The sequence below is a fragment of the Engraulis encrasicolus genome, chromosome 15, assembly GCF_034702125.1.
Source record: "Engraulis encrasicolus isolate BLACKSEA-1 chromosome 15, IST_EnEncr_1.0, whole genome shotgun sequence".
Classification (NCBI taxonomy): domain Eukaryota; kingdom Metazoa; phylum Chordata; class Actinopteri; order Clupeiformes; family Engraulidae; genus Engraulis; species Engraulis encrasicolus.
The window spans coordinates 34,449,498-34,475,297 of NC_085871.1; the positions used below are offsets into that span (position 1 = coordinate 34,449,498).

The window sequence follows — 25,800 nt, forward strand, 5'->3', positions numbered from 1 at the left end:
TTCTGCTGGTTAAGAGTGCATTCAACTGTACAGTAATTATAATCGAGCATTTTTTTTGTGAAGGACAGGCAAGATGTAATTGAGGAAGCGAAAGATGTACATGAGTGCATTTCACACATTGCACTACAGTAACTTCTGCTCAGGAGGTATGAAAAAAAATAGCTTGCACGCCCCAAGCAGCCACAGTCAGTTCTCTGGAGATACGCTTGTTTTTCATGTTTTTCTTTGTCTAGAGTGGACGAATGTTGGTGAGGATGGATTTGCGCTGCATTTTTTTTCTGATATACCACATGCATGTGTTTGGCACCATGGCATGGACATCGCAAAAATGCCTGCTGTTGTTTGAAGATGCAGACTCCAAACACATCTGGACACTTCCTTCCAGGGACTAACCAATCTGCAGTGCCGGTGCTCTCAATGCATTCTCCAAATCTCTGTAATACATCTGTCACATCTGAGGTATTTAGTTATCTGAATGCTTTAGAGCAGGAGTTCCCAACGTTCCCAAACCATGACAAGGCCCCCCATTTACATGTAGATTCCAGCCAAGTGCCCCCCTGCATGAGTCTTGCCACACTATTTTCTCTTCTCTTCTGTGTACCCCCTCTGTGAGTCAGTGCCCCACTGGAATATCTACAATAATAACAATAACAGTAGTAAGGTTAGGACTTGCAATAACACAGTTCTTAATTCATAACAACATTGTTTCTGAAGCTTATTTTAGTATATTTTGGTTTACATCAATTAATCAATTTATTCACTTAATTATTTTGTTCTCTACTTTTCCTGCAAAGCTGCCACGACCCCCCTAGCACTCCCTTGCGACCCCTAAGAGGTCCCTGGCCCCCACTTTGAAAGCGTCTTCTTTAAAGGATCTGAAACTTCCGAGTATTATCTGTAAGAGATGGCTCCGGATGTGTTACACTGACTAAGAAGCATGAAGAGGCTAAGTGTTTACAACAGTGATGTGTTTGCAGGTCCACAAACGCAACCACTTACCGGTACAGTCACCATTGACTTATGTGATTCGTCAATCTTTGAACCACCAGACAGACAGATAGACAGATCTATCCACCTTGTAATTACAAGCTTGGCAATGGACTGCATGTTTTACATGATAATATGATTTAGCCTTTGGAACAGCGCAGAATGGATATATTCTTCTTCTTTTTGGTTGTGGAAGGACTGTGTGTCTCCGCTTGGCTGTCAAGGAAATGCCTGGTGTTGGATGAAGACAACCCGTATCCAGATTTTGCCATTAACAAAATGACCTGCCCTCGAAGTCAGCTTACAGCTACATGCAACTGTATGGAAGTTTCGAACTTGGCATTGGAACTTTCCACAATCCCCACTACCATTCAAGTTCTATGTTTGTGGGATAGCTCTGGCATAAAAATTCCCCGCAATGGACTTCACAAATTCCGCCATCTCCACAGTCTGTATATTTATGGATGTCTGTCTGCAATTGACCCAGAGGCCTTCGGGGGACTAACACATCTACAAGTGCTCTCCATTTATTCCTCACAGCAGTGTAATGCATCACTACCATCTCAGGTATTTAGTGACTTGTACAATTTGGAGGATCTGCAACTTAAAAACTATGAACTACCACAGATGGCAATGTGTGATTTGAATGGCCTAAGTCGAATGAAAAGACTTGATATCAAGGGCAGTGTCAACTTCACTGATCTTTTCTGCAAAGTGTCTTGTTTTTCAACTACCCTAGAATATCTGAATGTTGAAATAGAGGATGCTGGAGTTTTGAAAGCTTCAAATTGCTCACATGACCAATACAAGTTTCCTGCTTTGAAGGACGTAAGGGTTTTATTTAGGCACATTGAGCAAATTGAAAACAATGCTTTTATATGTTTAAAGAACATAACATTCCTAAGTATGCCAATGGATTATGTATTGCAGAGTCAAATTTTAAACTCTGGGATTCAACAAATTGATCAGATGGACTTGCATATAACAGAGATACATATGAAGTATATTTGTGAAATTGTACGTCTTCTGTCTGTCAAAAAACTCTATTTAGATGTTCAGTCATTTCAAGAATATTCTGATTCATCATGGGAAAACTGTGCCACACTGGAAGAAATTTCTCTTCACAGCGAGCTATTGGCAGCTGATCTCAGTTTCATGCCCACTCTTAAAAAGCTAAAAACATTTAGAGTTACTTTCAGTGAATCTGGGACGGGCACAACTTTCAAAAATGGAAAATCCTTAGACTCTCTCTGCAAAACAAATATTTCCCTTCCATTACTGAAGGATTTCAGTTACAACTCTCCAGAGAATTTGACTGTTAGTACCAAACAGTTTCTTTGTTCAAGTAACTTAGAGCGCCTGAATGTTGCGGGGCAAAGCGTGGAAGTACAAGAGTCTGCATTTGAAGGGCTTATTCATTTGAAGGACCTTTCTGTTTACAGATCAAGAATTTCAGGCCATTTAACAATTGAAAGCACAGCTTTTAAAGGACTAACTGGATTACATACTTTCAGTGCTTTTGGATGTCTTGATAGATTAAAGCCAGATTTGTTTTTTGGTGTAGAAAATGTGGAATACTTAAGCCTCAGACTAAGCCCATGCTCAATATACACCCTACAACCTTTTGTTTTTTCAAACCTTCCACAGTTGAAATATTTGTACCTCAGTGGGGATTGTATTTCAGAAATAAGGACCAACGCCTTTTCTGGACTACAGAACCTGGAAAACTTGACTATATCATCCCAAAACCTGACACGTCTTGAGGCATCCTGCTTTGCCCATCTGCCTTCCCTCAGGGTTCTCAATCTTCAATACCTGATGTTCTCCAGCCCTGAGCACTCTGGTATGGAGCTCCTGAATCTGACCTCAATCTTTGGTGGGTTCCCTCGCCATTTGTCTGAACTCACCCTTGCATCCAGATCTCGCCCCATGACTCTGGTCATTGCTGATGACAGCAGCCCAGAGGTGGACCTGAGCCTCTCTCTTCAAGGCCAGAAGATTGTGTTATGGGGTTGTGACAAGCCTTTCCTAAAGTCAGTCACAAAACTGGACATTTCAACTGAGGTCTTTGTTTGCGCACCCAATGATACTGCTCCTTTCTATTTCTTGACATCTGTGGTAGAGTTAAGTTTATGTCAGTGGTTTGCAAGTACAGTTCACAAACTTGCTGTTCTAAACAGACTAGTTGATTTAAAGCATCTTCTCCTCAGAAAGGTTAATTTCATTAATCTGCCAGACATGGGTCTAATGTTCAAAAACTTGACCAAACTGGAGCAATTAAGTCTTTTTGAGTGTCAGGCAGATGCTTTGGAGGTAGACCTTATTCAGGACATGACCTCTCTGAAGTACTTGTACCTGCACATAGTATCAACAGAAGTCAACATATCTCCAGATTTCTTTGGGCATCTAACCAACCTAAGGTTTACACTAATCAAGATTCAACTCCGCTGCACATGTGACAACACCAGATTTGTTTGGTGGGCAGAGCAGCAGCAGCAAGCGGAGGTGTACTTCTGGTCTATCCTGGACAAACCATTACAGTGCCTTTCAGGAGGTGGCCCACAAGACATTCACCAGTATGGCCAGGCCCACTGCAGTCTAGACGTGGGCTTCCTGATGTTCGCCAGCACGTCATGCCTTATACTGCTCTTCATGACAACTGTAGTGTTGCATCAGATGGCCAGAGAGTACCTGCTGGCCTTCTACCACATTGCTCACGGCTGGATGAATGAGGCTTTGCGCGGGAGAAACACAGGACCACGCTACCAGTACGATGCCTTCGTGTCGTACAGTGGCAGAGACGAGCGCTGGGTGGTGGAGAGATTCCTTCCCAACCTGGAACAAAGGGGGCCCCCGTTCCTGCGACTCTGCCTGCACACCAGGGACTTTCAGCTGGGTAGGGACATTGTGGAGAACATCACGGACGGTCTTTACCGAAGCCGCCGCACCCTCTGCCTGGTCAGTCGCCACTTCCTGCGCAGCAACTGGTGCTCCCTTGAGATGCGGCTGGGCACTTATCGACTGCAGGCTGAACACAGAGACGTGCTCATCCTGGTGTTTCTGGAGAAGATCCCCTCTAACCTGCTGTCCGCTCACCACAGGTTGGCCCGACTGGTCAAGACCAGAACTTACATGGAATGGCCCCAGGACCCAGCACAACAACAGGCTTTCTGGGACAGACTATGGAAAAAACTGTTGGAAGGCAGGGTGCAATGAGTTGCCCATTTTTAAGACATACTGTTAAATGCAAATGTTTTTTTCATATGAATTCAATATCATCAAGCTCTATAGAAAACAAAAATGTGATGATGACCACGTCCATGTGGTAGTTGAGTATTTCCAGCAAATAGTCTATAGACCTGCCAGCGACCCCATCTGCAGTAAGAGGCTACGGATATGAATTGTTCATGTGCTAGCAGATCACTGTATGCAACCAGTGTCAAATTAATTTGAAAAAGAGCAACTGTGTTGAAGTGGACAAAGAGTGTCTTGGATGTGAAAGGATCGATTGCTTTAAACACGTTGCTCACTGAATTCAAACATGTTTAAGTGTAGTGTGCAGCTAACCTTTAGATGAATTACACCCTTGGTGAATGTAATGCCAGTGTGATAGAAAAATAAATCAGCTTGTTGCTAAAACTCTTCAGCCACTGGACATTTTTGTACTGATCTAGTTTGTGCTCTGTGATGATTCTGTCTAAAATATTTATCAATTCATAGTAAAAGTAGACTCTTCCTTTACACAATTTTAAAATAAGGTGAGGGGGAAAAGGAGATAATAAAAGGCAATCATTCCACACCTTGGACATAATGTTAGGTGCAACAAATGCCTATAAAAAAGACCACGCGTTTTCTCTATCATTCTCTATCATTTGAAGACATAACCCTCAAGTGACCGGGCTGTTTTTGTGACTAATCAGGGCTGCGTTTCTCGAAAACTCTTAAGTAGTACTTAAGCCTACAGTACTTGAGTATGAGGTGGTCATCAGGACCACGCCCTGACGAAGGCCAGACGGCTGAAACCGGTGGCGTTTTTAAGTTTGTTTACCCCAATATAGAATAAAGGGTTTTTATTATAACTTCAACCTCGACTCGAAGGAGTGCTTTGGATTCAGTCATCTTTCTATGAAGCCTCAACAGGATTAACCAGATGCAACGATTCTATCTGGAGAAAAGACTTTGAGCGCATGTTGTCCTTTTCCTTTCACCATTGTACATTTTATTGTTTTGCCAAAAGTAGTCAAGCTTACTGTACATACACATAACTGAATTTGGTGATTTACATAGACGAAACTATGTCTCAAACATACAGAATGAGTGTATTTATAGTGTATACTCAAAAATTCTCTGAACCTTTTTCTAGACATTGTAGCTGTGAAAAGGTATCCTCACAATGTGCTTCATTGGCTATCGCGGGGGTGCCCTAATTATTTATACCATCAATTATATTTTAATATTATCAATATTTACATTATAGATATTTTAGTTCTGCTGACTATGGCCGGCCCCAAGACACAAAATATTAAAACTAGAGCAGAAATGGAAATTATAATGCTGAGTATCTCGTGCATCCTCTCTNTACTATATATTGACAAACTCCTAAAAGGAAAAGTTTTTCAGATGAAAATTACAGAAATGGTGCACAAAAATATGTGCCCAGGATCATAAATGACCCCGCTCGGTCGCTTTAGGGTTAAAACATCTTTATATATCAGGGAAGATGCAATTGAGGAAGTGAAACCTGTGAACCTGTGTTTGTTGAGGGGTGATGAAGCATGAAGTTGCCGTTTTTGCTGCTGAAGCTAAAACATTCCATTTGTCTTCTGGACATTAGACATTTTTTTAATTTTAGTTTTTATTTAACCTTTCTATTTAACCAGGAAAGTCCCATTGAGTTACAACAACTCTTCTGGCAGGTGGAGTCCCGGCCAAGAAGGTAGCTTAACCCATTTTGTCCTAAGCCCTTTTTGGTAAAGGGCGCCCTCTGCCTATTAAATCCTAGCTCAGCCTCTGAAACACATACAGACATGAAATAGGTTGCATTTAAAATCTAGAACCTTCATTTTGCACTAGGAAAGTGTTCATTCAGCTCTCACAAGTGTTCATTCACACATCTCTCACATTTTAATAAAACAGCTCAAATCTCAAGAACTTGAATGCAGTGTATATGTCGCTCCAGGACACAATGGGTTAAAAAGTTATGTCAGAATAAAAAACAGAAGAGACAAGACAAACCACAGCTACATGACATCTCAGCAGAAATAAACACAATAAAACAGAGTATACACAGATAACTAAGAAGCAGACAGCAAACAAGGAATGCAATTTTAAAAGAGGTCTTTAAAATAATGTATGGATAGAAGAACTTCAAGAGTGGTTTAAGCTTTTGGTCCATATGATGAGAGGGCTGTTTTTTTTCTGATGACCTAGTCCTGTAAACACTATTTTGAAACAAAAGCAAATTAAAAATGTGTAAAGGTAGTTTACCCATTAGGGGATTAGCAATAAAAAGCAGTGCATGGATTTTTCTTCGTATGGAGAGAAGACCATTGTAGAGTTTCATAAAGTGTGCAGTGGTGAGTCCTGGCTGATGCACCTGTGATGAAACATAAGGCTGAATGGTACAACACATCCAGTTTTTGAAGTAAGAATATACTGGAGTGCATACAGTGCATCATTCCCCACAGTCAAGCACTGACAGGAACATGCTCTGAACTAACCCTCTCCTTGCCAGATAAGAAAAGCACTTCCTCATTCTAAAGAAAAATCCAGCTTTGGTCTAAGTTTCTTACAGAGGCTCTCAATATGAACACCAAGAGACATCATTCTTATCATCCAACCAGATCCCTAAAATCTTGTAAGATGATACTCCTTCCATTTCAGTGCCATCTAGTGTTGATACACTAATGTTAGGTGAATTGCGTGATTGTGTATATGATACAGGGGTGTCAGCTGGCCCAATGCCATATAGGGGCAAAAAAAGGGCACTGAAAGATAATGCGAGCGTGTGAAAAAAAAAATCAGATATTTTGTATTTGCAATTTTAAAAGCTTGTACATTAATTATATTATTGCAAGTAGTGCATGTGCACTATTTTGTGCACATTCTGTAGATTACTCCGTATACTAAACTTTAGCTAAATTCCAAGGTAGCAAGGTTGTTTTTTGTGAAACTCATAACGGAGCACAGCAAATCAATACCCAGGCACGTGCCCCTATAAAATAGGTCTAGCGACGCCCCGAAATGATATGCTTGATATGTGCTACTGCGATGGAGTTCACCTTGAATAGGGAAGTTTATGCATGCTCTGATATGGGTTTCGACATATTGACCCACTTCACCTCCACCAAACTACTCCATTTTGAACATTTAAATTTAAATAAAAAAAATTAATTAAAAATACATTCACTAACAATAAGCAGAGATTATTTTAGCTGTGGCAGAAAAATCTTCTTTTATCAATAACAGTATGCATGGTTGTATCTCTTCCAGTATATATTTTGCATAAAATGTCCTTTAGGATTAAATTATTTTAATCAAAACCAAAGCTACATGAAATCATAAAAAGTATTTTCCTGTTTTCAGGCCTTCTACTTTAGTGCTATTTGCAGCAAAGAGCATACGGCTGTACTGTACAAGATAGTTCTGCTGGTTAAGAGTGCATTCAACTGTACAGTAATTATAATCGAGCATTTTTTTTGCGAAGGACAGGCAAGATGTAATTGAGGAAGCGAAAGATGTACATGAGTGCATTTCACACATTGCACTACAGTAATTTCTGCTCAGGAGGTATGAAAAAAAATAGCTGGCACGCCCCAAGCAGCCACAGTCAGTTCTCTGGAGATACGCTTGTTTTTCATGTTTTTCTTTGTCTAGAGTGGACGAATGTTGGTGAGGATGGATTTGCGCTGCATTTTTTTTCTGATATACCACATGCATGTGTTTGGCACCATGGCATGGACATCGCAAAAATGCCTGCTGTTGTTTGAAGATGCAGACTCCAAACACATCTGGACACTTCCTTCCAGGGACTAACCAATCTGCAGTGCAGGTGCTCTCAATACATTCTCCAAATTTCTGTAATACATCTGTCACATCTGAGGTATTTAGTTATCTGAATGCTTTAGAGCAGGAGTTCCCAACGTTCCCAAACCATGACAAGCCCCCCCATATACATGTAGATTCCAGCCAAGTGCCCCCCCTGCATGAGTCTTGCTAAACTATTTTCTCTTCTCTTCTGTGTACCCCCTCTGTGAGTCAGTGCCCCACTGGAATATCTACAATAATAACAATAACAGTAGTAAGGTTAGGACTTGCAATAACACAGTTCTTAATTCATAACAACATTGTTTCTGAAGCTTATTTTAGTATATGTTGGTTTACATCAATTAATCAATTTATTCACGTAATTATTTTGTTCTCTACTTTTCCTGCAAAGCTGCCACGACCCCCCTAGCACTCCCTTGCGACCCCTAAGAGGTCCCTGGCCCCCACTTTGAAAGCGTCTTCTTTAAAGGATCTGAAACTTCCAAGTATTATCTGTAAGAGATGGCTCCGGATGTGTTACACTGACTAAGAAGCATGAAGAGGCTAAGTGTTTACAACAGTGATGTGTTTCCAGGTCCACAAACGCAACCACTTACCGGTACAGTCACCATTGACTTATGTGATTCGTCAATCTTTGAACCACCAGACAGACAGATAGACAGATCTATCCACCTTGTAATTACAAGCTTGGCAATGGACTGCATGTTTTACATGATAATATGATTTAGCCTTTGGAACAGCGCAGAATGGATATATTCTTCTTCTTTTTGGTTGTGGAAGGACTGTGTGTCTCCGCTTGGCTGTCAAGGAAATGCCTGGTGTTGGATGAAGACAACCCGTATCCAGATTTTGCCATTAACAAAATGACCTGCCCTCGAAGTCAGCTTACAGCTACATGCAACTGTATGGAAGTTTCGAACTTGGCATTGGAACTTTCCACAATCCCCACTACCATTCAAGTTCTATGTTTGTGGGATAGCTCTGGCATAAAAATTCCCCACAATGGACTTCAGAAATTCCGCCATCTCCACAGTCTGTATATTTATGGATGTCTGTCTGCAATTGACCCAGAGGCCTTCGGGGGACTAACACATCTACAAGTGCTCTCCATTTATTCCTCACAGCAGTGTAATGCATCACTACCATCTCAGGTATTTAGTGACTTGTACAATTTGGAGGATCTGCAACTTAAAAACTATGAACTACCACAGATGGCAATGTGTGATTTGAATGGCCTAAGTCGAATGAAAAGACTTGATATCAAGGGCAGTGTCAACTTCACTGATCTTTTCTGCAAAGTGTCTTGTTTTTCAACTACCCTAGAATATCTGAATGTTGAAATAGAGGATGCTGGAGTTTTGAAAGCTTCAAATTGCTCACATGACCAATACAAGTTTCCTGCTTTGAAGGACGTAAGGGTTTTATTTAGGCACATTGAGCAAATTGAAAACAATGCTTTTATATGTTTAAAGAACATAACATTCCTAAGTATGCCAATGGATTATGTATTGCAGAGTCAAATTTTAAACTCTGGGATTCAACAAATTAATCAGATGGACTTGCATATAACAGAGATACATATGAAGTATATTTGTGAAATTGTACGTCTTCTGTCTGTCAAAAAACTCTATTTAGATGTTCAGTCATTTCAAGAATATTCTGATTCATCATGGGAAAACTGTGCCACACTGGAAGAAATTTCTCTTCACAGCGAGCTATTGGCAGCTGATCTCAGTTTCATGCCCACTCTTAAAAAGCTAAAAACATTTAGAGTTACTTTCAGTGAATCTGGGACGGGCACAACTTTCAAAAATGGAAAATCCTTAGACTCTCTCTGCAAAACAAATATTTCCCTTCCATTACTGAAGGATTTCAGTTATAACTCTCCAGAGAATTTGACTGTTAGTACCAAACAGTTTCTTTGTTCAAGTAACTTAGAGCGCCTGAATGTTGCGGGGCAAAGCGTGGAAGTACAAGAGTCTGCATTTGAAGGGCTTATTCATTTGAAGGACCTTTCTGTTTACAGATCAAGAATTTCAGGCCATTTAACAATTGAAAGCACAGCTTTTAAAGGACTAACTGGATTACATACTTTCAGTGCTTTTGGATGTCTTGATAGATTAAAGCCAGATTTGTTTTTTGGTGTAGAAAATGTGGAATACTTAAGCCTCAGACTAAGCCCATGCTCAATATACACCCTACAACCTTTTGTTTTTTCAAACCTTCCACAGTTGAAATATTTGTACCTCAGTGGGGATTGTATTTCAGAAATAAGGACCAACGCCTTTTCTGGACTACAGAACCTGGAAAACTTGACTATATCATCCCAAAACCTGACACGTCTTGAGGCATCCTGCTTTGCCCATCTGCCTTCCCTCAGGGTTCTCAATCTTCAATACCTGATGTTCTCCAGCCCCGGGCACTCTGGTATGGAGCTCCTGAATCTGACCTCAATCTTTGGTGGGTTCCCTCGCCATTTGTCTGAACTCACCCTTGCATCCAGATCTCGCCCCATGACTCTGGTCATTGCTGATGACAGCAGCCCAGAGGTGGACCTGAGCCTCTCTCTTCAAGGCCAGAAGATTGTGTTATGGGGTTGTGACAAGCCTTTCCTAAAGTCAGTCACAAAACTGGACATTTCAACTGAGGTCTTTGTTTGCGCACCCAATGATACTGCTCCTTTCTATTTCTTGACATCTGTGGTAGAGTTAAGTTTATGTCAGTGGTTTGCAAGTACAGTTCACAAACTTGCTGTTCTAAACAGACTAGTTGATTTAAAGCATCTTCTCCTCAGAAAGGTTAACTTCATTAATCTGCCAGACATGGGTCTAATGTTCAAAAACTTGACCAAACTGGAGCAATTAAGTCTTTTTGAGTGTCAGGCAGATGCTTTGGAGGTAGACCTTATTCAGGACATGACCTCTCTGAAGTACTTGTACCTGCACATAGTATCAACAGAAGTCAACATATCTCCAGATTTCTTTGGGCATCTAACCAACCTAAGGTTTACACTAATCAAGATTCAACTCCGCTGCACATGTGACAACACCAGATTTGTTTGGTGGGCAGAGCAGCAGCAGCAAGCGGAGGTGTACTTCTGGCCTATCCTGGACAAACCCTTGCAGTGCCTTTCAGGAGGTGGCCCACAAGACATTCACCAGTATGGCCAGGCCCACTGCAGTCTAGACGTGGGCTTCCTGATGTTCGCCAGCACGTCATGCCTCGTCCTGCTCTTCATGACAACTGTAGTGTTGCATCAGATGGCCAGAGAGTACCTGCTGGCCTTCTACCACATTGCTCACGGCTGGATGAATGAGGCTTTGCGCGGGAGAAACACAGGACCACGCTACCAGTACAATGCCTTCGTGTCGTACAGTGGCAGAGACGAGCGCTGGGTGGTGGAGAGATTCCTTCCCAACCTGGAACAAAGGGGCCCCCCGTTCCTGCGACTCTGCCTGCACACCAGGGACTTTCAGCTGGGTAGGGACATTGTTGAGAACATCACGGACGGTCTTTACCGAAGCCGCCGCACCCTCTGCCTGGTCAGTCGCCACTTCCTGCGCAGCAACTGGTGCTCCCTTGAGATGCGGCTGGGCACTTATCGACTGCAGGCTGAACACAGAGACGTGCTCATCCTGGTGTTTCTGGAGAAGATCCCCTCTAACCTGCTCTCCGCTCACCACAGGTTGGCCCGACTGGTCAAGACCAGAACTTACATGGAATGGCCACAGGACCCTGCACAACAACAGGCTTTCTGGGACAGACTATGGAAAAAACTGTTGGAAGGCAGGGTGCAATGAGTTGAATTTCATCAAGCTCTCTGTAGAAAACAAAAGTGTGATCATGATCATGGAGAAATAGTTTTTTTAGGATATGACATGTGTTAGCACATCAGTGAAAGCAGACAGTTTCAAATGGTGAATTTTAAAAAGAGCAACGGTATTGAAGTGGACAAGTGCCTTAGATGTAGATGTAAACATTTAATTGCTTTAAACTTCATAAGAGTGTGATAATGCTTGCTGAATTTAAACATGTGTACAGTGTACAGTAAGAGCTTATTCTATTACAATGTAAGTCAAGCCTTTGATGTTGGTTCCATGTCATTTATACTGTATTTTTAACAATGTTCTTTATTAATGTTTTTTATATGCAGCTAACTTTAAGATGAATAATACCCTTTGTGAATGTAATGCAGTGTGATAGAAAAATAAATAAGGTTGTCGCTAAAACTCTGGACATTTTTGAACTGGTATCTAGCTCCTGCTCTGTGATGATTCTGTCTAAAATTGTAATTAATTAAAAGTGAAGATAGGCCTCTCCTTCACATGATTTTCAAATAAGGTATTGAAAAATAAAAAGGATTGTCAGAGTCTTGGAATGAAAAATTATACCACACCTCGGACATAGTGTCAGGTTCAACACATGTCTCTATGGAAAAATACAATTTATTTTCTTTTTTATCATTCTGTTTGAGGTCATTAAAAGCACCTTTATTTTTCTACCGCCATCACGGAAGATGCAATTGAGGAAGTGAAACTTGTGCAGGATATTTCTGTTTGTTGAGTGTTGATGGAGCATGAAGTTGGCCTGCTTCAAGTTCAAGTTCAAGTCCAAGTTTATTTGTCCCCAAGGGGAAAATTAGGTAGTAGCAGTTTTTAAAACGCACAGGGCAGACACCAAATAATAAATATAACATAAAGACAGGGACACAGGTCAACACAGCACAATGAAATTTCACATAGGCTAAGATCAATACACAGAATAAAAACAAAAACACATATGAAATAAGAGGATGTAAGAACAAGACACATAAAAGATCAGATCAAAACACGGAGAGTTAAGATACCAATCCTATACTATCTTGACTCTCCATGTTTTGATCTGCATGTTTGCTGCTATGTCTGAAACTTAAACATTCCGTCAGTCTTCTAATCATTGGAAATGTGCTCACTGTGTTGAAGTTCACCTGGAATACTGTAGTTGATGCAGGGGAGGTGGGGGCACAGTTGGGACCCCATTACAGTGTATGCATTAGAAAGGGGGGCCTTTGACATGGTTTTGCCCTGGGCCTGATCAGGGCAGTGATCAATCGTTCATCAAGGCTTGTTTTAATGGCATGTATTAAAAAGATAAAACCGGAAAAACCATATGCTCTTGTCAGCTACCGAATATTAAATATTTCCGTCTAAAAATACAGCTTTCTTAGTGAGAGTGGGGGTGGAGGTCGTTGAGCAATGCTCTGCCCTATCCTCCACTTTGACTGAGTTAGGGCCACCGCACACCAGCTCCTACAAAGTGCAGAGCACTGCTCCGCAAAAGTTTGATTCCATTGTTTTCAATAGAACCCCGCGGACATCGGCTAGCGATTAGAGACAAGTTCTATTTTGTCGGAGCCGCACACTGACCATCCATGCTATGTTTGCGTGAAATTGTGTTTGGGGGTCGGAATTGTGTCGGAAGCGAAAGTGCTCCGCAATGCTGTCGGAACCGAAGTGCGGAGGCCCTTACCCTGAGCATGATCCATCCTGACACATTGTCTCCTTATTACGTAAACATCATAAAGGTTGGCGCAGGCGTCACCCAACAGTTTTTCTCTTCCTTTTAAGGGTGCTGACCAAAATATTGTAAAAATGAAAAATGAAAAAAGGTCGCACCATGCATAGGTTTCTTTATTACACAGACGCGTTTCGCCGTTTTTCAGTTCCCCTTATTAAACATGAAATATAACTTCATTGTGTATGCAGTTAGCACTGTGTGCTTTGGAATGGGGTGTCCTAGGTGGGCTTTCATTCTTTCACTTAAGGGCTCCTAAAGGGCCATGTCACTCGTCGGTAGATACAGCTATTTTCGAACTTATCACATCCTCAAACAAAATAGCACATACAGTAAACATCTACCTTTTTACACAGTTCTGAGAACACTGACGCCTAAAGTTAGAATGGCTAAAAGAGATAATATCATGTGTTAAATCTGAGGCCTAGTACTGAAAATGACAATCAGCGTGGCAATGGTCATCGCTGCCTGACTTCACATTACAATGTCTTCATATTTACTTCCATTACCTCTATTGTTAACATGGTATCTCACAGACATGTTTCACCATATTCAACAATTACAGGTTGACAAACTACATAAAAGCAAGCCCTGAATTTGAACACTTGGAACTGAAAGCTTTCCACTGTTTGAATTTACACATGCTCAAACATGTGCATCAATGCGTGAGACTAACCACTTCGGACAGAGCTTCCTCCTGTGACCATCATTGGTCATACAGGGTTGGCCAGTCCACAAACATAGACACTTACCGGTACAATCACCATTGACTTCAGTGATACGTCAATGTCTGAACCACCACTGTCAGACAGATGGAAATATCCACATAGTAATTACAAGCTTGGCAATGGACTGCATTTTTTTTTACGTTACGATATGATTTAGCATTTGGAACAGTGCAGAATGGATCTATTCTTCTTCTTTTTGATTGTGGAAGGGCTGTGTGTCTCCGCTTGGATATCAAGGAAATGCCTGGTGCTGGATGAAGACAACCCGTACCCAAATTTTGCCTTTAACAAAATGACCTGCCCTCGTAGTCAGCTTACAGCTACATGCAACTGTATGGAAGTTTCAAACTTAGCATTGGAACTTTCCACAATCCCCACTACCATTCAAGTTCTATGTTTGTGGGATAGCTCTGGGATGAAAATTCCCCACAATGGACTTCGCAAATTCAGCCATCTCCAGAGTCTGTATATTTATGGATGTCTGTCTGCAATTGACCCAGAGGCCTTCAGGGGACTAGCACATCTACAAATGCTCTTCATTGACTCCTCAAAACAGTGTAATGCATCACTACCATCTCAGGTATTTAGTGACTTGAACAATTTGGAGGATGTGAAACTTAACAACTATGAACTACCACAGATGGAGATGTGTGATTTGACTGGCCTAAGTCGAATGAAAAGACTTGATATAAAGGGCAGTGTCAACTTCACTGACCTTTTCTGTAAAGTGTCTTGTTTTTCAACCACCTTAGAATATCTGAATATCGAAATGGAGGATGCTGGAGTTTTGAAACCTCCAATTTGCACACATGAACAATACAAGTTTCCTTCTTTGAAGGGTGTAAGGATTTTATTTAGGAACATTGACACAATAGAAAACAATGCTTTTAAATGTTTTAAGAACATAACCTTCTTAAGTATGCCAATGGATTATGTATTGCAGAGTCAAATTTTAAACTCCGGGATTCAACAAATTGATCAGGTGGAATTACATATAACAGAGATACATATGAAGTATATCTGTGAAATTGTACCTCTTCTGTCTGTCAAAAAACTCTATTTAAATGTTCAGTCATTTCAAGAATATTCTGATTCATCTTGGGAAAACTGTGCCACACTGGAGGAAATCTCTCTTCAAAGCAACCTACTGGCAACCGACCTCAGTTTCATGTCCTCTCTTAAAAAGCTAAAAGCATTTAGAGTTACTTTCAGTGAATCTGGGAAGGGCACAACTATTGACAAAGGAAAATCCTTAGACTCTCTCTGCAAAACAAACATTTCCCTTCCATCACTGAAGGATTTCAGTTATAACTCTCCAGAGAATTTGACCGTTAGTGCCAAACAGTTTTTCTGTTCAAGTAACTTAGAGCACCTGAGTCTTGTGGGGCAAAATATGGAAGTAGAGGAGTCTGCATTTGAAGGGCTTATTAATCTGAAAGACCTTTCTTTTGAAACTTCAGGCTATATGACAATTGAAAGCACAGCTTTTAAAGGGCTAGCTGGATTACGTACTTTCAGAGCTTTTGGAAAAATACATAGCTTAAAGCCTGGTTTGTTTTTTGGTCTAGAAAATCTGGAACTCTTATACCTCTCACTATCCTCAACACACACCATACAATCTTTTTCTTTTTCAAACATTCCACAGTTAAAATATCTATGGCTCAGTGCGAATTGTATTTCAGAAATTAAGACCAACACCTTTTTTGGTCTACAGAACCTGGAAAACTTGACTATATCATCCCAAAACATAACACGTCTTGAGGCATCCTGCTTTACCCATCTGCTTTCCCTCAGGGTTCTTCATATTGAGTTCCTGAGGTTCTCCAGCCCTGAGCACTCAGGTATGGAGCCCCTGAATCTGACCTCACTCTTTGGTGGGTTCCCTCGCCATTTGTCTGATCTCACCCTCGCATCCGGATCTCGCCCCATGACTCTGGTCATTGCTGATGACAGCAGCCCAGAGGTGGGCCTGAGTCTCTCTCTTCAAGGACAGAAGATTGTGTTGTGGGGTTGTGACAAGCCTTTCTTAAACTCAGTCACAAAACTCGACATTTCTACAGACGTTTTTGTTTGCGCACCCAATGATACTTCTCCTTTCTATTACTTGACATCTGTGGTACAGTTACGTTTAACTCAGTGGTATGCAAGTACAGTCCACAAACTTGCTGCTCTAAACAGACTAGTGCATTTAAAGCATCTAGACCTCAAAAACATCAACTTCATTAATCTGTCCGACATTGGTCTAATGTTCAAAAACTTGACCAAACTTGAGCAATTAAGTCTTTTTGAGTGTCAGGCAGATGCTTTGGAGGTAGAACTTATTCAGGACATGACCTCTCTGAAATACTTGTATCTGGACATAATATCAACAGAGGTCAACATATCTCCAGATTTCTTTGAGTATCTAACCAGCCTGAGGTTTGCACTAATCTTAAATATTCAACTTCGCTGCACATGTGACAACACCAGATTTGTTTGGTGGGCAGAGCAGCAGCAGCAAGCGGAGGTGTACTTCTGGTCTATCCTGGACAAACCCTTGCAGTGCCTTTCAGGAGGTGGCCCACAAGACATTCACCAGTATGGCCAGGCCCACTGCAGTCTAGACGTGGGCTTCCTGATGTTCACCAGCACGTCATGCCTTATACTGCTCTTCATGACAACTGTAGTGTTGCATCAGATGGCCAGAGAGTACCTGCTGGCCTTCTACCACATTGCTCACGGCTGGATGAATGAGGCTTTGCGCGGGAGAAACACAGGACCACGCTACCAGTACGATGCCTTCGTGTCGTACAGTGGCAGAGACGAGCGCTGGGTGGTGGAGAGATTCCTTCCCAACCTGGAACAAAGGGGGCCCCCGTTCCTGCGACTCTGCCTGCACACCATACTTTCAGCTGGGGAAGGACATTGTGGAGAACATCACGGACGGTCTTTACCGAAGCCGCCGCACCCTCTGCCTGGTCAGTCGCCACTTCCTGCGCAGCAACTGGTGCTCCCTTGAGATGCGGCTGGGCACTTATCGACTGCAGGCTGAACACAGAGACGTGCTCATCCTGGTGTTTCTGGAGAAGATCCCCTCTAACCTGCTCTCCGCTCACCACAGGTTGGCCCGACTGGTCAAGACCAGAACTTACATGGAATGGCCACAGGACCCTGCACAACAACAGGCTTTCTGGGACAGACTATGGAAAAAACTGTTGGAAGGCAGGGTGCAATGAGTTGAATTTCATCAAGCTCTCTGTAGAAAACAAAAGTGTGATCATGATCATGGAGAATTTTTTTAGGATATGACATGTGCTAGCACATCAGTGAAAGCAGACAGTTTCAAATGGTGAATTTTAAAAAGAGCAACGGTATTGAAGTGGACAAGTGCCTTAGATGTAGATGTAAACATTTAATTGCTTTAAACTTCATAAGAGTGTGATAATGCTTGCTGAATTTAAACATGTGTACAGTGTACAATAAGAGCTTAAAGGGACACTGTGCAGGAAATGGTCAAAAAGGGTACTGCAACTATGCTGCGAATTGAAAATGGGCTGCCTATTGCCAAATTTGAACTTTTCATGAAAGTTTCCAAAGTAATAAACTAATATTTTCTAGTATGGTCCAAAAAAAGTCATTTTTGCTGCAAAAAATTGCTATTTCTTGAAATTAAAAATGGCGGACCATGGAGAAGATCCCCCTTTTCAAGTGCAATTTGTTCAGTCATAATGAATGCTCAGAATTTTATGGTGGTGGTAAGTATTCATAAAAAAGGTAACATTAATGAATGGGAAGCATGAATTCTAACTAAAAATCTCACACAGTGTCCCTTTAATCTATTACAATGTAAGTCAAGCCTTTGATGTTGGTTCCATGTCATTTATACTGTATTTTTAACAATGTTCTTTGTTAATGTTTTTTTATATGTAACCTAGTGGAGGTACACTGATCAAGCCATTTGATTAGATATATTGAAAAGTGACTACGCCAGTCTCATTATAAGGCGAGACAACCTAGGAATTATAAAATCACACTCTTTCCCCGACAGGTTCGGAATGAGCTTGAGGACACAGTTGTTGCAATACATTCATTTATTTTATTCTTCTCTTTTGATATCTGATACTTCAATATATAAAACTTGTGTTAGGACAGACAGGTGTGGATACACCTCACAGTTCCATTGGCATACAGACAACGTTCGTTAATCAAGCTGAGAAGCAAGGTGCAAGCCAGGTACAGCTGAGGAACAATGGTACTGGGTGGCCGATGAGCTAGTTATATTATTGGAGAAACACACTCTACTTTGTGAAAGCAAGGTTTGACACAGCAAACAAAATAACAAAATGTGGAAAGGCAACTAAAATAAATCAAAGCAAATCAATAAGGAAGATCACTGCACACCATGGTTAGTAAAGGGTGTTCACAATGCAGAGGTGCCTCAATTATGCTGTACAAATCACTATGCCGTCTCAGACAATTGAACCATGCCAGGTGGGCCCGCAACTCCAGATCACAGTATCTCACGATAGGCCAATGCCTCGGTCACTCACTACAACCCTCAACCTTAACAGAGCTCGTAAACAAGAAACCAAACACAAACAAAACAAAAACCCAGGAAAGACTGTGGCATCCCCCCGCCCTCAATGACATGCCCAGCACGCTGCTAAACGTGCCTTAGACCTCCAAGGGCATGGCAAAGCTGGTCAGGAGTAAGGCACATCCCCACGTTGAAGTCAGACACAGGAGGAAGCTTCACTTATCAGGTGCCCAGCACCAGCAACGACCAAGGGGTCCACACGCAAACCCACAGCAGCCACACAAAATACCAGCCAGAAGGCTCCAGCAAGCCCAGGTGAGTCAGGGCCTGGCGTCTCGCAGGTGCAATTGCTTAATGACATTTATACACCAGAAAGGGATGTGCCTTCATCACTCAGGTTTCCACTGGGTCCTAGTGCCTGCCCTGTCAACCCACAGGCATCATGCCAAATGAATGGAAACCTCTGCACCTGTTGCCTCCGTCCAAATAGGACCACTGGTTACATATATGCAGCTAACCTTAAGATGAATAATACCCTTTGTGAATGTAATGGAGTGTGACAGAAAAATAAATCAGCTTGTTGACTCATATTGCATATTTAATTTTTTTCTTTGCTAACTTTTTTATGTGCAGCTAACCTTTAGTTGAATAATACCCTTGGTGAATGTACTGCAGTGTGATAGAAAAATAAATAAGGTTGTCGCTAAAACTCTGGACATTTTTGAACTGGTATCTAGCTCCTGCTCTGTGATGATTCTGTCTAAAATTGGAATTAATTAAAAGTGAAGATAGGCCTCTCCTTCACATGATTTTCAAATAAGGTATTGAAAAATAAAAAGGATTGTCAGAGTCTTGGAATGAAAAATTATACCACACCTCGGACATAGTGTCAGGTTCAACACGTCTCTATGGAAAAATACAATTTATTTTCTTTTTTATCATTCTGTTTGAGGTCATTAAAAGCACCTTTATTTTTCTACCGCCATCACGGAAGATGCAATTGAGGAAGTGAAACTTGTGCAGGATATTTCTGTTTGTTGAGTGTTGATGGAGCATGAAGTTGGCCTGCTTCAAGTTCAAGTTCAAGTCCAAGTTTATTTGTCCCCAAGGGGAAAATTAGGTAGTAGCAGGTTTTAAAACGCACAGGGCAGACACCAAATAATAAATATAACATAAAGACAGGGACACAGGTCAACACAGCACAATGAAATTTCACATAGGCTAAGATCAATACACAGAATAAAAACAAAAACACATATGAAATAAGAGGATGTAAGAACAAGACACATAAAAGATCAGATCAAAACACGGAGAGTTAAGATACCAATCCAATACTATCTTGACTCTCCATGTTTTGATCTGCATGTTTGCTGCTATGTCTGAAACTTAAACATTCCGTCAGTCTTCTAATCATTGGAAATGTGCTCACTGTGTTGAAGTTCACCTGGAATACTGTAGTTGATGCAGGGGAGGTGGGGGCACAGTTGGGACCCCATTACAGTGTATGCATTAGAAAGGGGGGCCTTTGACATGGTTTTGCCCTGGGCCTGATCAGGGCAGTGATCAATCGTTCATCAAGGCTTGTTTTAATGGCATGTATTAAAAAGATACAACCGGAAAAACAATATGCTCTTGTCAGCTACCGAATATTAAATATCTCCGTCTAAAAATACAGCTTTCTTAGTGAGAGTGGGGGTGGAGGTCGTTGAGCAATGCTCTGCCCTATCCTCCACTTTGACTGAGTTAGGGCCTCCGCACACCAGCTCCGACAAAGCGAAGAGCACTGCTCAGCAAAAGTTTGATTCCATTGTTTTCAATAGAACCCCGCACACTGGCTCCGATCTCCGTGGAATGATTAGAGACAAGTTCTATTTTGTCTGAGGCGCCCATTGACTATCCATGCTATGTTTGTGTGAAATTGGGTTTGGGGGTCGGAATTGTGTTGGAAGCGAAAGTGCTCCGCAATGCTGTCGGAACCGATGTGCGGAGGCCCTTACCCTGAGCATGATCCATCCTGACACATTGTCTCCTTATTACGTAAACATCATAAAGGTTGGAGCAGGCGTCACCCAACAGTTTTTCTCTTCCTTTTAAGGGTGCTGACCAAAATATTGTAAAAATGAAAAATGAAAAAAGGTCGCACCATGCATAGGTTTCTTTATTACACAGACGCGTTTCGCCGTTTTTCAGTTCCCCTTATTAAACATGAAATATAACTTCATTGTGTATGCAGTTAGCACTGTGTGCTTTGGAATGGGGTGTCCTAGGTGGGCTTTCATTCTTTCACTTAAGGGCTCCTAAAGGGCCATGTCACTCGTCGGTAGATACAGCTATTTTCGAACTTATCACATCCTCAAACAAAATAGCACATACAGTAAACATCTACCTTTTTACACAGTTCTGAGAACACTGACGCCTAAAGTTAGAATGGCTAAAAGAGATAATATCATGTGTTAAATCTGAGGCCTAGTACTGAAAATGACAATCAGCGTGGCAATGGTCATCGCTGCCTGACTTCACATTACAATGTCTTCATATTTACTTCCATTACCTCTATTGTTAACATGGTATCTCACAGACATGTTTCACCATATTCAACAATTACAGGTTGACAAACTACATAAAAGCAAGTCCTGAATTTGAACACTTGGAACTGAAAGCTTTCCACTGTTTGAATTTACACATGCTCAAACATGTGCATCAATGCGTGAGACTAACCACTTCGGACAGAGCTTCCTCCTGTGACATTCATTGGTCATACAGGGTTGGCCAGTCCACAAACATAGACACTTACCGGTACAATCACCATTGACTTCAGTGATACGTCAATGTCTGAACCACCACTGTCAGACAGATGGAAATATCCACATAGTAATTACAAGCTTGGCAATGGACTGCATTTTTTTTTTACGTTACGATATGATTTAGCATTTGGAACAGTGCAGAATGGATCTATTCTTCTTCTTTTTGATTGTGGAAGGGCTGTGTGTCTCCGCTTGGATATCAAGGAAATGCCTGGTGCTGGATGAAGACAACCCGTACCCAAATTTTGCCTTTAACAAAATGACCTGCCCTCGTAGTCAGCTTACAGCTACATGCAACTGTATGGAAGTTTCAAACTTAGCATTGGAACTTTCCACAATCCCCACTACCATTCAAGTTCTATGTTTGTGGGATAGCTCTGGGATGAAAATTCCCCACAATGGACTTCGCAAATTCAGCCATCTCCAGAGTCTGTATATTTATGGATGTCTGTCTGCAATTGACCCAGAGGCCTTCAGGGGACTAGCACATCTACAAATGCTCTTCATTGACTCCTCAAAACAGTGTAATGCATCACTACCATCTCAGGTATTTAGTGACTTGAACAATTTGGAGGATGTGAAACTTAACAACTATGAACTACCACAGATGGAGATGTGTGATTTGACTGGCCTAAGTCGAATGAAAAGACTTGATATAAAGGGCAGTGTCAACTTCACTGACCTGTTCTGTAAAGTGTCTTGTTTTTCAACCACCTTAGAATATCTGAATATCGAAATGGAGGATGCTGGAGTTTTGAAACCTCCAATTTGCACACATGAACAATACAAGTTTCCTTCTTTGAAGGGTGTAAGGATTTTATTTAGGAACATTGACACAATAGAAAACAATGCTTTTAAATGTTTTAAGAACATAACCTTCTTAAGTATGCCAATGGATTATGTATTGCAGAGTCAAATTTTAAACTCCGGGATTCAACAAATTGATCAGGTGGAATTACATATAACAGAGATACATATGAAGTATATCTGTGAAATTGTACCTCTTCTGTCTGTCAAAAAACTCTATTTAAATGTTCAGTCATTTCAAGAATATTCTGATTCATCTTGGGAAAACTGTGCCACACTGGAGGAAATCTCTCTTCAAAGCAACCTATTGGCAACCGACCTCAGTTTCATGTCCTCTCTTAAAAAGCTAAAAGCATTTAGAGTTACTTTCAGTGAATCTGGGATGGGCACAACTATTGACAAAGGAAAATCCTTAGACTCTCTCTGCAAAACAAACATTTCCCTTCCATCACTGAAGGATTTCAGTTATAACTCTCCAGAGAATTTGACCGTTAGTGCCAAACAGTTTTTCTGTTCAAGTAACTTAGAGCACCTGAGTCTTGTGGGGCAAAATATGGAAGTAGAGGAGTCTGCATTTGAAGGGCTTATTAATCTGAAAGACCTTTCTTTTGAAACTTCAGGCTATATGACAATTGAAAGCACAGCTTTTAAAGGGCTAGCTGGATTACTTACTTTCAGAGCTTTTGGAAAAATACATAGCTTAAAGCCTGGTTTGTTTTTTGGTCTAGAAAATCTGGAACTCTTATACCTCTCACTATCCTCAACACACACCATACAATCTTTTTCTTTTTCAAACATTCCACAGTTAAAATATCTATGGCTCAGTGCGAATTGTATTTCAGAAATTAAGACCAACACCTTTTTTGGTCTACAGAACCTGGAAAACTTGACTATATCATCCCAAAACATAACACGTCTTGAGGCATCCTGCTTTACCCATCTGCTTTCCCTCAGGGTTCTTCATATTGAGTTCCTGAGGTTCTCCAGCCCTGAGCACTCAGGTATGGAGCCCCTGAATCTGACCTCACTCTTTGGTGGGTTCCCTCGCCATTTGTCTGATCTCACCCTCGCATCCGGATCTCGCCCCATGACTCTGGTCATTGCTGATGACAGCAGCCCAGAGGTGGGCCTGAGTCTCTCTCTTCAAGGACAGAAGATTGTGTTGTGGGGTTGTGACAAGCCTTTCTTAAACTCAGTCACAAAACTCGACATTTCTACAGACGTTTTTGTTTGCGCACCCAATGATACTTAACCTTTCTATTACTTGACATCTGTGGTACAGTTACGTTTAACTCAGTGGTATGCAAGTACAGTCCACAAACTTGCTGCTCTAAACAGACTAGTGCATTTAAAGCATCTAGACCTCAAAAACATCAACTTCATTAATCTGTCCGACATTGGTCTAATGTTCAAAAACTTGACCAAACTTGAGCAATTAAGTCTTTTTGAGTGTCAGGCAGATGCTTTGGAGGTAGAACTTATTCAGGACATGACCTCTCTGAAATACTTGTATCTGGACATAATATCAACAGAGGTCAACATATCTCCAGATTTCTTTGAGTATCTAACCAGCCTGAGGTTTGCACTAATCTTAAATATTCAACTTCGCTGCACATGTGACAACACCAGATTTGTTTGGTGGGCAGAGCAGCAGCAGCAAGCGGAGGTGTACTTCTGGTCTATCCTGGACAAACCCTTGCAGTGCCTTTCAGGAGGTGGCCCACAAGACATTCACCAGTATGGCCAGGCCCACTGCAGTCTAGACGTGGGCTTCCTGATGTTCACCAGCACGTCATGCCTTATACTGCTCTTCATGACAACTGTAGTGTTGCATCAGATGGCCAGAGAGTACCTGCTGGCCTTCTACCACATTGCCCACGGCTGGATGAATGAGGCATTGCGTGGCAGAAACGCAGGACCACGCTACCAGTACGATGCCTTCGTGTCGTACAGTGGCAGAGATGAGCGCTGGGTGGTGGAGAGTCTCCTACCCAACCTGGAACAAAGGGGGCCCCCGTTCCTGCGACTCTGCCTGCACACCAGGGACTTTCAGCTGGGGAAGGACATCGTGGAGAACATCACGGATGGTCTTTACCAAAGCCGCCGCACCCTCTGCCTGGTCAGTCGCCACTTCCTGCGCAGCAACTGGTGCTCCCTGGAGATGCGGCTGGGCACTTATCGACTGCAGGCTGAACACAGAGACGTGCTCATCCTGGTGTTTCTGGAGAAGATCCCCTCTAACCTGCTGTCCGCTCACCACAGGTTGGCACGACTGGTCAAGACCAGAACCTACATGGAATGGCCACAGGACCCTGCTCAACAACAGGCTTTCTGGGACAGACTATGGAAAAAACTGTTGGAAGGCAGGGTGCAATGAGTTGAATTTCATCAAGCTCTTTGTAGAAAACAAAAGTGTGATCATGATCATGGAGAAATAGTTTTTTTGAAGTTTGTGCTCTGTGATGATTCTGTCTAAAATATTAATAAATACAAAGTAAAAAGTAGACTTTTCCTTTATACAATTTTGAAATAAGGTGCTGAAAAATAAAAAGGATTAAATAATAAAAGGAATATCACTCCACACCTCAGACATAGTGTTAGGCAGAGGTGTCAAAAGTAAAAGTAAAAGTACTTTTGTATTGTAATTACAACACTAGCACATGGCATTACATAGCTGTTACACCATTTATCCCACTGTACCTAATGAGATAGATAGACTTTGTTGTTACTGAAAAACACTGAAAACCTAACAAGGAACCTCCAAACGTGATCCAACCACTGCAGAGTTAGCTGATAGTAAAACAAGTACACAGGTCTATTGGTTACTCAGATATGTTACTTGTGCTGGAAGAAAACTGTGTTTCTTTTTTTACTTTAACTTTTACATTTGACACCTCTGGTGTTTGGTGCAACAAATGCCTATTAAAAAGACATTTATTTTCTCTATCGTTCCGTTTGAAGTAATTAAAAATGTCTATATTTCTATAGACCGGGGAAGATGCAATTGAGGAAGTGAAACCTGTGAAAGATATTTCTGTTTGTTGAGTGGTGATGAAGCATGAAGATGTTGTTTTTGCTGCTGAAGCTAAAACATTCCATCAGTCTTCTGGACATTCGATACAGATATTAGATATTTGCTACTCTGATGGAGTTAACCTTGAATACTGAAGTTTATGCATGCTCCGATATGGGTTTAGACATCTTAACCCGCTTTCACCTCAACCAAACCACTCCATTTTAAACATTTAAAGTAAAAAATACATTCACTAACAATAAGCAGAGTTTATTTATGCTGTGGCAGATACAGTAGGTCTTCTTTTATCAATCACGGTATGCCTGGTTGTATCCCTTCCAGCAC

At 41.5% G+C, this 25,800-nt stretch overlaps 4 protein-coding genes and 1 pseudogene across 4 annotated transcripts; all 5 read left to right on the forward strand.

The window, feature by feature from the left end:
- Positions 1-601: 601 nt before the first annotated feature.
- LOC134464249 (toll-like receptor 13) lies at positions 602-4,355 on the forward strand. Its single transcript, XM_063217723.1, has one exon. The coding sequence runs from the start codon at positions 1,150-1,152 to the stop codon at positions 4,201-4,203; it is 3,054 nt and encodes a 1,017-aa protein (XP_063073793.1). The 5' UTR covers positions 602-1,149; the 3' UTR covers positions 4,204-4,355.
- Positions 4,356-9,973: 5,618 nt separating this feature from the next.
- Positions 9,974-12,521, forward strand: LOC134464612 (toll-like receptor 13). The gene has a single exon (XM_063218014.1). It carries the CDS (start codon positions 10,437-10,439, stop codon positions 11,832-11,834), a length of 1,398 nt encoding a protein of 465 aa, XP_063074084.1. The 5' UTR covers positions 9,974-10,436; the 3' UTR covers positions 11,835-12,521.
- A 1,879-nt stretch (positions 12,522-14,400) lies between these two features.
- LOC134464250 (leucine-rich repeat-containing protein 15-like) lies at positions 14,401-16,132 on the forward strand. The gene is made up of 2 exons (XM_063217724.1): positions 14,401-15,478; positions 16,110-16,132. The coding sequence occupies exons 1-2, from the start codon at positions 14,491-14,493 to the stop codon at positions 16,130-16,132; spliced, it is 1,011 nt and encodes a 336-aa protein (XP_063073794.1). The 5' UTR covers positions 14,401-14,490.
- Positions 16,133-16,644: 512 nt separating this feature from the next.
- LOC134464251 (toll-like receptor 13) lies at positions 16,645-17,564 on the forward strand (annotated as a pseudogene).
- A 1,420-nt stretch (positions 17,565-18,984) lies between these two features.
- LOC134464252 (toll-like receptor 13) lies at positions 18,985-24,819 on the forward strand. The gene is made up of 3 exons (XM_063217726.1): positions 18,985-19,172; positions 23,397-23,565; positions 23,740-24,819. The coding sequence occupies exons 1-3, from the start codon at positions 18,985-18,987 to the stop codon at positions 24,817-24,819; spliced, it is 1,437 nt and encodes a 478-aa protein (XP_063073796.1).
- The last annotated feature ends 981 nt before the right edge of the window (positions 24,820-25,800 follow it).